General features: G+C 53.8%; 1 protein-coding gene across 1 annotated transcript; it reads right to left on the reverse strand.

Annotated features, from left to right (window-relative positions):
* Nucleotides 1-3,033: 3,033 nt before the first annotated feature.
* GRM2 (glutamate metabotropic receptor 2) lies at nucleotides 3,034-12,540 on the reverse strand. Its single transcript, XM_010224105.2, has 5 exons — nucleotides 11,985-12,540; nucleotides 6,977-7,814; nucleotides 5,045-6,108; nucleotides 3,727-3,901; nucleotides 3,034-3,152 (listed from the first exon to the last, which is right to left on the reverse strand). Exons 1-5 carry the CDS (start codon nucleotides 12,450-12,452, stop codon nucleotides 3,079-3,081), a joined length of 2,619 nt encoding a protein of 872 aa, XP_010222407.2. The 5' UTR covers nucleotides 12,453-12,540; the 3' UTR covers nucleotides 3,034-3,078.
* Between the last annotated feature and the right edge of the window lie 274 nt (nucleotides 12,541-12,814).

Consider the following 12,814-nt stretch of genomic DNA (forward strand, 5'->3'; position numbering starts at 1 on the left):
GGGGGGGATCCCTGGGAGATGAATGGGAGACTTGCAGCCATGCACATGTCCATCAGCCTCCTTGTTCCTCCGCAGGGCCTGTCCTTCCAGAAGGGTACGCACCAGCTCTACAGCGCTTCCCACGACCGCTCCGTCAAGGTCTGGAATGTGGCGGAGAACGCATACATAGAAACCCTGTAAGACCCTGGTCAGGCAGTGAGAGGTGAAGAGAGCACTGGCCCTTTGGGCACAGCAGCTGGCCAGCCTGCTGTCCAAAGGCACCCCAGGACCCTCCTGGTCTGGGAGGTACCAGCAGGCCTGCACAGAGGCAGGGGGATAGAGAGCTGTGACTCAGGTCAGCACCCTACCCCTGCCCTTTTTTTTTTTTTTTTTTTTCCCTCTCTCACTCCAGATTTGGGCACCAGGACGTAATCACAGGGCTGGACAGCCTGAGCCGGGAGTGCTGTGTGACATCAGGGGGACGGGATGGCACTGTGCGGATCTGGAAGATTCCTGAGGAGTCACAGCTTGTGTTTTATGGGCACCAGTAGGTCTGGGGCAGATGAGGGGATTTATGTGGGCTGTGAGCAGGCAGGCTGGGCTGCTTGGGGGTAAAGTGGGTACCGCATATTACAACAGCAGATGCCCTTATGAGCTCTTGGGAGCGTGGGGCTTTATCTGCCTTCCCTCAGGAGACTCCAAAGCACCCTGATAACCAATGCTAAACACCCACTCTCTTTAGGGGCTCTATTGACTGTATTCAGCTCATCAATGAGGAGCACATGGTGTCAGGGGCAGATGATGGGTGAGTGCCAGGATGGGGCTGCTCTGGGGGTTGGCATGGCCATGCTCTCTGCACCTCCCGCACCACCGGCTCTCCCCCGGCAGGTCTGTCGCTCTGTGGGGGCTGACGAAGAAGAAGCCGCTCGCGGTAGTGAGGCAGGCTCACGGCACACATGGCTCCCACGACCTGCAGCAGCCGTACTGGATCTCAGCGGTGGCTGCCCTGCACAACAGTGACCTTGTCGCTACAGGTGCCTCATGCTGCGTGACCCTTGCTTTTCCTGTTGCTTTGAGGGGATGGGTAGGGGAAACAGGGCCGGGGGCCTTGCTCCCATTTTAAGATGGGGGAGATCTCTCTTCCTCTACCCCAGGCTCACACAGTGCCAATGTGAAGCTGTGGAAATCCGGCGAGGGATTTCGGAAACTAGAGCCCCTATTTGACATCCCCCTGGTATGGATGGGGCATGGTGGGGAGGTTGGGGATGCTGGAGGGCTTGGCTCTGTTTTGTTGGCTCAATGCGTGGCTCTCCAGGAGGCCACACATGGGAGCTGAGTGTAAAGTTGCCATGCTGGAGCTGCCTGCTCCTCATGCTCATTCTCTCCCCTTCAGGTCGGCTTTGTTAACAGTCTAAAGTTCTCGGCAGCAGCTGACTTCCTTGTGGCTGGCCTCGGGCAGGAGCACCGGTACTGTCCCCTCTACCCTGGGTTGTGGGTGCAAAGCTGCAGCTGGATAGAGGCACGCGGGGCACAGTTCCCTCCAAGGGCTGAGCACCTTGATCCCGTGTCATGCCTGGGATGAGGAGGGGGAATACAGTCTGCTGTGAGGACAGACAGAATCTGAACCTCATCTTTTTCTTGTCTACAGGCTGGGCAGGTGGTGGAGAATCAAGGAAGCCAAAAACAGCATCTGCATCATTCCCCTGAAGAAAAAGGCAGGAATGGCTGACAGCTCCTAAACCTTTCACTTGTTCTCCCCTATCCCTATCCTCTGGTTCATTAAAGCCTCTGTTGTTTATAGTCTTGCTTTTAACGTCATTAGTGTGGCTGCCCCTATGGGACAGGGAGAGCTTGAGCATTTCTGCCCCTCAGTATTGGAGTTATGTGACTCTCTTTCCCCCCGCCCCCCGCCCTGTTTCCAGGCCCCTCAGCAGCACCAGCTAAGCTATGGTTCTCACTTGTGCTTGTGGCCCTGCACCCTAATAGCTTCCCTCTTCTCAGAAGAATCAACTAAAGACAAGAGAAAAAAAAAAACACTTTATTTACATATCACAATCTGGCTCACAGAAAAAAATCTGTTCTTAAAAACTTGACTGGACTCAAATACACAGGGCAAGTCACTCAACCTGGTCCAAAACCCCGATCTCCTGGGCTCTGCAACCGGCTGAGCAAGGGCTGTAACGGAGGGATAAACATGATCCTTACTGTTACCCTCCCTGCCCTGAGTGCCTTGTGCCAAGATATACTCTAGAAAAGAACTAAAAACACCACGAGGGTACAGAGGTGGGGTACTCAGGTGCAACCTGTCTGTGCTTTTTCAGGGTGTTAGGGCAAGGAGAATTGTTACTAGGATCAGCGCAGCTATGGGTGCTTAGCTCTGGTGCGTGATGGGGAGGTGAGGCTAGCGCCACAGCTGGGACCTGCCCTGAGCCACACATCTAGCTATGGCATCCAGGGAAAGCACAACGTGTAACACGGCTCATTGCATGGTGTGTAATACAGCTCTGCGTGAAAGAAAAGTGATGTGAATCACAGTTCAGCACAAGGGAAGAGCATGTGCCATGGCACAGTGCGAAGGAAATGCAGCAGGTGATGGCTCGGTGCGACATGTAACAGGACTTAGTTGAAGGGAAGTGGGACATGTAACAGCTCAGCGTGCTGGACGAGTGGTGCATGGCATGGTTTAGCGTGAGCAAAGCGTGCTGGCAGGGAAGTGTGGCATATCATGGCTTAGTGAGAGGGCAGTGGGACGCGGGATCGTGGCTCAGTGCAAGGAAAGTGCACAGTGGCACACAGCTCGGCATCGGAGAAATATGGTGTAACACAGCTCAGTGTGATGGAAGCACGTTGTACACCCCAGCTTGGTGCACAGGCTGGGAGGCTCGCACAGGGTTGGGGGCTGAGCCTCTTTCCAGGCTCAGGGGCCCCCCACAGCAGGGCATGAGGCCAAGGTGGGTCCTGCTCTGCAGATTCTGCCTTGGACAATGCCCTCACCTTAGTGAGCAAGCTCAGGTGCAGTGCTGCCTTGGAGCTCTTGCTGGAGCTGGGACATCCCAAGGGGGCCGGAACTGCAGCACCTTGGAGCAGCCAGCCCATCTTTCACAGGGAGGATGTTGTGGAGTCCACCACCTCGCGACCATTGCACACCGTGGGCATGTACTGTGAGGAAGAACCTGGCCAAGAAGATGGCAGTGAGCAACATGTTGGGGTCTGCCATCAGCCTTTTCCCCCTAGCCCAAGTCATTCCACTTCGGTGCGCAGTGGGTGCCCAGTGTGGCTGCATCCTCTTATGCGGGTGATGGCACTTAGTGTCACTGTATCCCACTGTGGTGGGAAATAAGTGTTGGGGCAGCTGCATCCCACTGGGGTAAGGTTGTGGGGGCAACAGACAGTAGGGCCTGAGGTGGCAGCATCACATTGCTGTGCACGAGCACCCTTAGTGCCTGCATCCCATGAGGGCAAGGGGTACCCAGGGCTACTGCAGCCCACTAGGATGGGGCAATGGGCACCCATGAGCCACACCCCTCCAGCAGGCTGTGCCACGGCCTTGGGGTTAGCAGCCCGGTTAAACAGGTGGGATCAGGCTTTGGGATGTGAAACAGGGATGATCAGCAGGGCACACAACAGTGTTTTTCACTCTCCTGTTTTCAACTACATCCAACTCTCATCCAAGCTTTCCTCCAGCCTCTTCCACCCCAGCAATTAAAAGGCCTCCCCAGCCCTCTCCCCTGTTCCTGCCGCACTCACCATGGGACTGGCTAGAGCCTGCAGCTGCCACGCTGAACCGAGTGGTGCCCACGCGGTGGCTGGCCACGTTCTTCTGGGGCTGGAAGAGGATGATGTGGAGTTTGGGAGTGAAGAGGCAGCCGAGGACCACGGTGCCACTGAGGCTCACTGAGATGCACATGGTGGTCGTCTGGACCTGGAGATGGGGTAGTGGAGAAGGCAGTCATTAGGCCAGGCCTGCAGGCTCGGCAAGATGCCAAGAAACCTCCTCTGAATTGGTCTACCATGAGCCCTCTGCCACAAGCAGGACAAGAGGAAGCCTGCTTTTGTACTTCACCAGTTCCAGGGTGCAGAGGATGCTGCTGAGCCTTAAGGAAGGGCCATTGCCATGTTCATCCTGCTCCATGGGACACACTGAACAGCGGTGGGATCTAGCACACTCCTCCTTGCCCTTCCCCAAGCCCAAACTTAGAGCCAGGGACAAGGTGTTGGGGCCAGGAGCCATAGTCAGCTCCCCTTTTCCACATGCCTGCACCACTCGAGCAAATTGAATGCCACACTCCACACCAGATCTCCCCATCAGGGTGGCCCTACTTAGCAGGCTGAAACCCCAATGCCATGAAAAAGAAAATCCCATGCCAGTCCAGTGCCCACATCAGATAGAGACTTATGGGCAGAGGCCACTGTGCCAACTGAGACACACTTCCTGTGCACAGCATAGCCTGGGAAACGCCCCGAGCAGCCCACCAATGTGCTCCATGCACTGGGCCTTGCAAATGTCCCCATTTTGAACTTTTCCTGATGTGGAGCCAGACTCCAGCACGACTGTAACACATTTCTGCTCCCACCAGGGGCTGCTGTTTCTCTCTGGAAAAGTAAGAGCTGTCATTCTCATGATCCACCAGCACCCACAAGATCAAGAAAGGAGGGCAGATGGGAGGTGATCAGGGCTGTCTTGTGCCCCCCTCATAGCCAGGTCCAAGGAAGGCAATTCCTGAAGAATGGGGGTTTAGAAGGGTGGGAAGCAGGTCAGGTGGGTTCTCTGAAGAGCTCAGGGACAATGTGTGCCATCCTTGCCCTGACCAACATTTTGCCGAGGGGCAGTCATGCCCTCAGGAACCATTGCCCCCATCAGACCTGCCCTTTTAGCATCACCTGTTGCCATGCTTCACCCATTCCTAAGTGCTCCAATGCATAGGTGACCATCACCTTTACAAGCTGCTATCTCAAAGACTCCTTTCCCCAGACTCATCTTCCAGCCACAGGCCTTTCAGGGTCCATATCACAAGGACCTGCCAGGCTGCGGTCTGCCTGAGCTACCCAAAATTTAGGCTCTTACTCGGTAGTCACTGGAGGTCACATAGAAGATTGGCAGGAAGGCCAGCCATATGATGCAGGTTGTGTACATTGTGAATCCGATGAACTTGGCCTCATTGAAGTTCTCGGGGCATTTCCGTGTCTTGAAGGCATACACCGTACACAGGATAATCAAGAGGACGTTGTAGGTGAGCGAAATGAGCATGTTGGAGTCACGGTTGTTGCACTTAAGGGTAACAATATATCTCTTGTCAGGCTCTGTCTCCTTGCCAGTGCCAGGAGTCTCCACCAGCAGCCAGATAACAACGATGATTAGCTGGCAGGAGATGAGGGCCATGCAGATGACCACCTGCGATGTGGGGCTTATGAACCTAGGGCGCTGTACCCCTTCCTTTACACCACTAAAGATCCTGGCTATGCGATTTGTCTTGGTCAAGAGAGCCGAATAGCAGACAGCGAAAGATGTGCCCAGCCCCAGGCGCCGGAGCGTGCAAACATCAGTGGAAGGCTTTGCAATGAAGATGAAGGTCATGCTGTAGCACATGAGGACCCCTGTTAAGAGAATATAGCAGAGTTCCCGCCCTGAGGCCTTCACAATGGGGGTGTCATTGTTCTTGATAAAGACCCCAAAAACAAAGAGAGTGGCAATAAATCCCAGGCAAGAAATAGTGACCGGACCAATGGCCCAAGCATCTTTCCAGCGGATGTACTCTTGGGGCAGCTCAAAGCAACCATTCAGGGTCTCATTGGGCCAGTAACCAAGACCACAGTCCATGCAGGTGAATTCATCTAGCAGGTATTCATAAGGCTGGCAGGGGATGCAGATCCAGCAACATATGTCTCCAGGCTGCATGCTCTTTATCTCATTTTTCTTGCATGGGTCACTGCACTGGGACACTGGGACAGATGTTTCAGCCCACGGGATGAGGCTGGTGTCGAGAATGAGCCCCTCAGCCCAGTAGCCCACCTTCTGATACTGATAACGCCCATCCATGTAGTGATAGTTGAAGATATTGTAGCGCCCAATCCCGTCACCGAAGCGGTCAAATCGCACAACACTCTTGGTATCTGCTGGCCTGAATGGAGCTGTGGGGAGGAGACAGGGAGACTGTCACTGGCTTCACACTGTCAGTCCTGCAGCAGTATTGCTCAGCATATCTCACTGACCCCTCTCCCCACCACAGCCCTGCCTATTGGCCAGGAGAGCACTTGCTTCCAGTGTAGAGATGATGTTGCATCCTGCACATTAGAGAGACATGTCGAAGCTGCTAAGGTCAAGGGCAAATTTCCAGGCTGTTCCCTGTCTTCATGATAACTCAGCAGTAATTGCTTCCATGGACATAACAGGGTCATGAAAGCAATGGTGGAGAATTATCTCCCCACATGTCTAAGAAGCCTGGTAGCTTCCAGGCCAGCTCCACAAGGGCAAAGAGTGTGGAGCAAGGAGAGGGCAATTCTAAGCTCCAAGGCAGCACTGTTGTCCTCCTACTACGTGCACAGATCTGAATTACTCATGGATTACCAGACTCAGCCCAGATTATGGAGGAGGTATTTCAGATTCATCCCCAGAGCTGTGAGTTCCTGGTCAAAGTCTCCCTCCAGTTTAGCTCTTAAAACAAGGGGCTAAATTACAGAGCCTACAATCAAAGCCTCCAAAGACATGGTACCTTTGGGAAGGAGTTGGACGGGGCAGGGGGAAACATGTGAGACCCAGTTCCACTCAGCCATAGTAGTCTGTCTACATCTCCTGGAGAGGGAAGGCTTGGATTTCCTCCAGACTGTGGTTGTCTGATATTAGTGTCCTGGGAGAGACACAGCCCACTGTGTCAGGGCTCCCAGTTTGGGCGCACTGGAGGAATAGGTGAAATCTGGCTCTCCTTGATCTTCTCTGCCCTTCCATCCATCCCTTTCAGATAGCTAGGTAATCAAACCTCTTCTCCACCTCTGAACTTACCATCAAAATTAACATTGAGTATGAAATCCTTGTAGAACTTCTTGCCATTAACAGGCTTCATTGAGTCGCAGAGTTTGGTGACATTGGAGCACAGAGTTCGGTGCATGTTGTGAAGAGAGTGAGCCATGGCATAGACTGCATTAACCACAAATGTGATCTTGGACTCTGGCTCAAACTTGCCTGTCTTTAGGGAGTATCGACTGCAATCTTGAGTGTGGAAGCTGCACTTGAACTTGTGCTCCCAAAACTCCCGAAACCAAGGATTTCGGCTATTGTTGTAGGGGTTGAGATTGCGGAAGTAGGCAGCAAACTCTTTAATGGGGTATGCCGCCAACTCAATGGTGATGGCTCCCTCTGCAATGGCTTCTCTTCCAGCTACCACGCTCTCCAAGGCTCCCCACCCATCACTGGCTACCCACATGAAGGATACATTTGCTCTGTGAGCAGCTGCCAGCAGCTCCCGGGCATCTTCGCTCCGGGTGAACAACACGACCACTCTGGCATTGGGCTTCTGCAGCAGGGCCCTGACCACACCATCATAGGTCTTTTTATTCATGGAGCGCCCCACCTTCTCCGAGGTGGCAATGCAGATGTTGCGCATGCGGGCCTCTTGCTCAAAGGCCTCTATGCCTGTCTCACCATAGTCACCTTCTGAGGCCACAGTGGAGACATAGGTCCAGTTGAAGAAACGGAGGATCTCCGACATGGCCTTGGCTTGGTAGAAGTCTGGCGGGACGGTGCGGGCAAAGTAATCATACCGGGACTTGTCACTGAGCTTGGCACTCGTGGAAGCATAGCTGATCTGTGGGATTTGGAACAGCCGCAGCAGGTTGGCTACCTGTGTGGAGGAAGAGAGATGAGCATAACGTACAAGGGATATTGCCCAGCCATAGTCCACTCCTGCAGCTCTCCTGAAGACATGTCCCAAAGAGGGACAGTCCCACTGTCAGATCCTTGCCCAAAACTACATGTTGAAGTATCAGCCAAATACATCATGGATCCTAAACACAGCAGTATGTTTGTAGAGCAATCCACATCTGGTGGCTCAGAGTCCCTGACTGCTCAGCAACCTGCTCACAGCAGGCAGGCAGACGGGTGGAAGGGTGCATATACAGGGTCACCCAAACCCTCTTGTGGGTGCTGGAGCACAGCTGGAAGTATGGTCCTCGTAGGGCTGCAGCAGCCTCAGGCCACAAAGCAGACAGACCTTGCCAAGGGTGGGCATGGAGAGACCAGAGGGAAGGACCCACAGGTCCGAGCCATGTCTGAGACTTGAGCAGGCTGCTGTGGTCCCTGTAGCAGGCCCATTCACTGGCTCTCGCCTTCTTATCCCACTCATGTGGAGGAAGGGACATCATGGTGTCTAGCAAGCAGAAAGGCTTGGGGTCATTTTCCAAGCTGCTCTGTGATTATTTGCTCTCAGGAAACATGGCCATTTTACTGGCTTCTAATTCCTTCCAGCTCTTGCTCATTCCTTTGTTTTTAATATTCATACTCTCCACCTATGATATTCTGGGCAAGGGAGGGAACGAGTAAAGGGACAAATGGCAAAAGCAGAAAATCCACCCCAGGTGATCCACAAAAGACAGCAAAGGCAATGCATCTCACAGCCCTGCAGCACAAAAAGGGCCCCCTCAGCATCGCCACTGCCAGCAGGCAGGGAAGAAAAGTGGGCCAGGAGCAGGGTGAGGGCTCCCCGCATGGCTTGCCTGCCAGTTCTGAGCCAGATAGAAGAGGCATCAGGGTACTGAAGATGCAGAGGGGGCTGCTGGCAGCCCTTGAGCCCATAGCCCCCTGCAAAGGCCTGGAACAGCTGCAGCTTCTGGTCACTTAGCAGAAAGGCTCATTGCCTTCAAAAGGGAAAAAAAATGCCGCTAATGAGGCTATTAAAAATCCAGGCTCTCTGAGTAGCAAGGGGGGAGGAAAAGGTGTGTGGGGGAGGGGGGTCAGGAGCCTTCCCACCAATGAGAACAAGCAGCCTGAATGCATCTCCCCACTCCCCATGCAAGAGCCGTGGCATTTAATTGACATGGCCAAATATGTTTTTAGCAGTAAATTGCATCTCCTAATGGGAGGAAGGCCCCAGAGAGCAGCAGCGCCTCTGCCTAGGTTCAGCCCGGGGTAGGAGGTATTAGATAATAATTCTTTCCCATTAAAGCTTGCAGCTCACTGGCCAAGAGCACAGGCCAGCTGCAAGGCTCCATGTGTCCTGGAACAACCTCAAAATTGCCTCTCACAACTGTCTGGGAAGGGCCTTGTCTCAAGAGGTGCCCTCAGCATCAGGACTGTCTGTCTCCATGACTCGTCTTCCTCCATCCTGCAGGTGGAGGAACACAGGCACTTGCAGACAGGATGCTGCACACAGGAACTGGTGGGTGTGCTTAGTCAAGCCCCAGGGACTTGCAAAATCTGAGAGAGCACATGGCCCATCAAGAGCCCCAGGGTCTTGACTGGCCCCTCTAGCTGGCTACATTGTTAGGAAGGATGCTTTTCCCAACACACCATCCCAAAGCTGGCCCCTGACTTCATGGTGCCACTGGTTTGGGAAGCAGAGCTGCATCACATCCAGGGTCACAGCATAGGTCTCAGATGCTAGAGGTGCCCATTTCTGCAGGCAGACACTGAGGATGTGGAGGAGCTTGTCTCTTCCTTGTACCCTGACCATGCTCTCAGGTGAAGACATGGAGCTGTGGTTGACCTAGGTTTGCTACAGGAAAACGTAGGGTTGGGACTTGCCAAGCACCATTCTAGCTGGCATCTCCTTGTCACCTCCCCACCTTATGTCTGATGGCTTTAACACCCAGCTCATCACAGGCAAGAAGGGCTCTGGAAGCTGGGTCCTCTCCAACAGATCTGCTGGAATGGCCCCCCAGGGAGCCATGCTGATGTCAGGGGACATCATAGCCACACTGGAGGGTGGCCCACCAATGCATCCAGCCCTCCAGGAACAGGAGTCATGGGGTTGAAAGTGAGTCGATCTTGGGTGCTGACACGTTCTTCTTCCCACTATGCAACATCCCCAGCCAACGATCACACACAAGAGTCAGATATCAGGATGATGAAGGAGCCCCCATTCCCCACTGTTATGCTGGGAAGGGAAGACTGGGATAATGCATGTGTCGCATGGCAACTGACTCTTCCATAGCAGCCCATGGAGACTGTGGTGAGTGGACTCCTTCTTCTGACAGGGCTCTAGTCCTGTGCTAGATGCTGGGGTTCATCTCCTGGGTAGGGGAAATGAGAGACACCATGAACCTTCACAGAGCCCAACTGGGGAGACACAATACCTCCTGCAATCTCTCTTTCCCCTATCTCTGCCCCTCTCTGTGTGGGCTTGCACCCCAGTTTGCACCTGGGCTAGGGCACACTTCCCCAGCAGGCTGTTTTAGGCTCCTCTGAGTGACAGAATAGCTACAGGCCATGGACTATCTGCAGGGCAGCATTTAGATGCTGAGGCATCTTCTGTCAAACAAGTGTGTCTGCAGATGCAGGAGCAGCTGTGTTGTATCTATCCCTGGCAGCAACCAAAGAAGCTGCCCAAGAAAGTCTTGGGTGACACTTCCCATATGCTCCTGGTCTCCAGGGATTTGTAGCTCATTCCAGCTTCCCCATTTGAGTAACTCTCCCAGAGGCTATTTCTATAGATTTAATAACCTTCAAGAGGTTGCTTTTCTATAAACTTGCCTGGGCTCTTCTTAAACATTCAAAAATTCTAGCTGTCAACTCCTGGAGCAAGGAGTCTCACCAGTAAATATGACAAGGAGAAAAACACTGCCTTCAGTTCATTTTGAACCACCTCCAGGTTGCATTCAGACCCCAAATTCTTTTCTTGGACAACGGGGAAGAGTTGATTCCTCTCCAGATCTGAATCAGCACCAGGTTTCCAAAGAGTGCCATGTTCCCAAGTGACCCCATGCTCCGTCTGTGCAGCAGGAGGACCATCATGCCAATGCAGTTGTGGCCATCCAGGCCTGATGGTGTGGGCAGCTGGTCCGCTGGGCCCTGTGTCAGGCCAGGAACAACATGCTCAGCATCCAGAGCTGGTGGCCCAAGCTGTCATCCAGCAGCAGGAGGAGAGGCGGCTGTGAGTGTTATCGGCGTACCTGAGGCTGGAGAGGGCAAGCGTCATCCTGCAGGCCCATGCCAGGATGTGGAATGCCAAGACCCAGTACAAGAAGTACCAGAAGGCAGCTCACGCCATTCAAATTTGCTGGTGGAAGACCAGGGAGCTCAGAGTGCTGGCCGGCAACCACAACACAGAGGATGGTGTGGACCTGAATATCAAGATAATCATTGGCTAAGGAGCCCCTGCTACAGCTCTCGTGTTTTGGCAAGCCACAGGAGGCGCATAAAGTATTTCCCATCTGTTCCCAGCCTGGCCAGTGTCCCTCTCCGAGGGAATTGGCAGGGAATGATTCTGCCATGGCCCAAGCTGCAAACACCTCTGCTGAGAAGCTGCTGTTGGGGAGGCCCAGCAAGATCCTCCACAGTCTGAGATGGGGAGAACTCAAGGGGTAGCCCTGGCACTGGCAGGGCTGCAGATTCTCAAATTAGTAGTCAGATGGGACTGGCAATGCCATGGTAGAGAAATAGCTCCTTGTGTAAGCTTCGTGGCTCCTGTCTGATGGGCCATCATCCCTTCACTACCTAGGGAGCACAGCATAGCCTCAGAGCAAGTAGACCATAATGGCAGCAAGGAGTGAACATGGAAGGGTACGAGGGAGAGGAGGGCAGCTGCAGCCCTTCAAGTCCTGAGAAAAACAGAAAGGGGATATTTTCTTTAGCAGAAAGTAAGAAAGACACACACACACACACATGCCACACACTGCCAGGGAAGGAAGTGGACATGTAGCCAAAGAACAGGGCAGGCCCAGGGCTTCCCCATTTGAGGCAGTCTTGAGCTAAGAAAGACTGAGATATTGCAGCCCTGTAACCAGGTCATCCCCCACTGCCATTTCTGCCAAACGCTCAGGCCCATCTGAGACCCTCTTGCCTTCCTGTGAGGTACCTGGATGGAGACATCACTGTAGGAGCCCCCAATGACACCAGTGATGGCTGTGGGTACATCATCATGGACCGCGTAGGAGCCATCAGGGCAAATATGCTCTGAGCCATCCACCTTGGTCAAGGAGGCACGGACGAAGTCAAGTGACTGCTCCAGGGCATAAGTGTCTTTGGAGCAGGTGTCGAGGATGTGGGCACCCAGTGTGATCCCTGGCAAAATGCTTGAGTCCTTGTTGATCTCATCCAACGCAAAGAGCATAGCCTCAAGACGCTGGATGCCCCGATGTTCATTTATTTTGCCGCAGTCTTCACTCCCCACACCTTTCTCATGCACAGGAAAGAGGCCCCCGATGACCAGGTCCCCCTCAATGCTGATCTCCTTCTTGCCAACTGGGCCATGGCCACTGGCCAAGCAGGCAGCTGAGTGCAGCAGCCAGACCCAGAGGGCACCTGGGACCACCATGGGGTACATCACTGCTGGCAGGGGGACACACAGTACCCCCTGTTACCAGTTTCCACCTATCAAGGTGAGAGGAACTGGTCCCAAAGCATCAGATGGAAGGGGGATCAGAGCTGCGCAGCATCAGCAGGAGAGGACAGTGCTGCCCAGGCCGAGCATTCAGCACCTGGAAAAGCAGAAACAGGAGAGAGTGAGTCTGAGGGCTGCAAAGAGGGCTGGGGATCACGTCCCAGCAATGCAGGTGCTGCAAGGGGTGTTCAAAGATGCCATGCCTGGAGACTGAGCATCAGGCTTGGGGGACCAGGAGAGCCTACTGCTCTTCCAGCAGATTCAAGCGTGAGCTTGTTTGTGTTCTCCATCCCAATGTGCTCACA

This window comes from Tinamus guttatus, unplaced genomic scaffold, assembly GCF_059628265.1.
Source record: "Tinamus guttatus ecotype Peru unplaced genomic scaffold, ASM5962826v1 Tinamus_guttatus_pri_ptg000163l, whole genome shotgun sequence".
NCBI classification, from domain to species: Eukaryota; Metazoa; Chordata; class Aves; order Tinamiformes; family Tinamidae; genus Tinamus; species Tinamus guttatus.

What these genes read in the sequence shown, in the direction of transcription:
- GRM2 (XM_010224105.2), bottom strand. Translation starts at nt 12,452, where the DNA reads ATGTACCCCATGGTGGTCCCAGGTGCCCTCTGGGTCTGGCTGCTGCAC. An exon ending in TGACCTCCAGTGACTACCGA is followed by an intron (nt 3,902 to 5,044) that starts GTAAGAGCCTAA and finishes CCCCATCTCCAG; the next exon opens with GTCCAGACGACCACCATGTG. An exon ending in AGGCTCTAGCCAGTCCCATG is followed by an intron (nt 3,153 to 3,726) that starts GTGAGTGCGGCA and finishes CTTCTTGGCCAG; the next exon opens with GTTCTTCCTCACAGTACATG.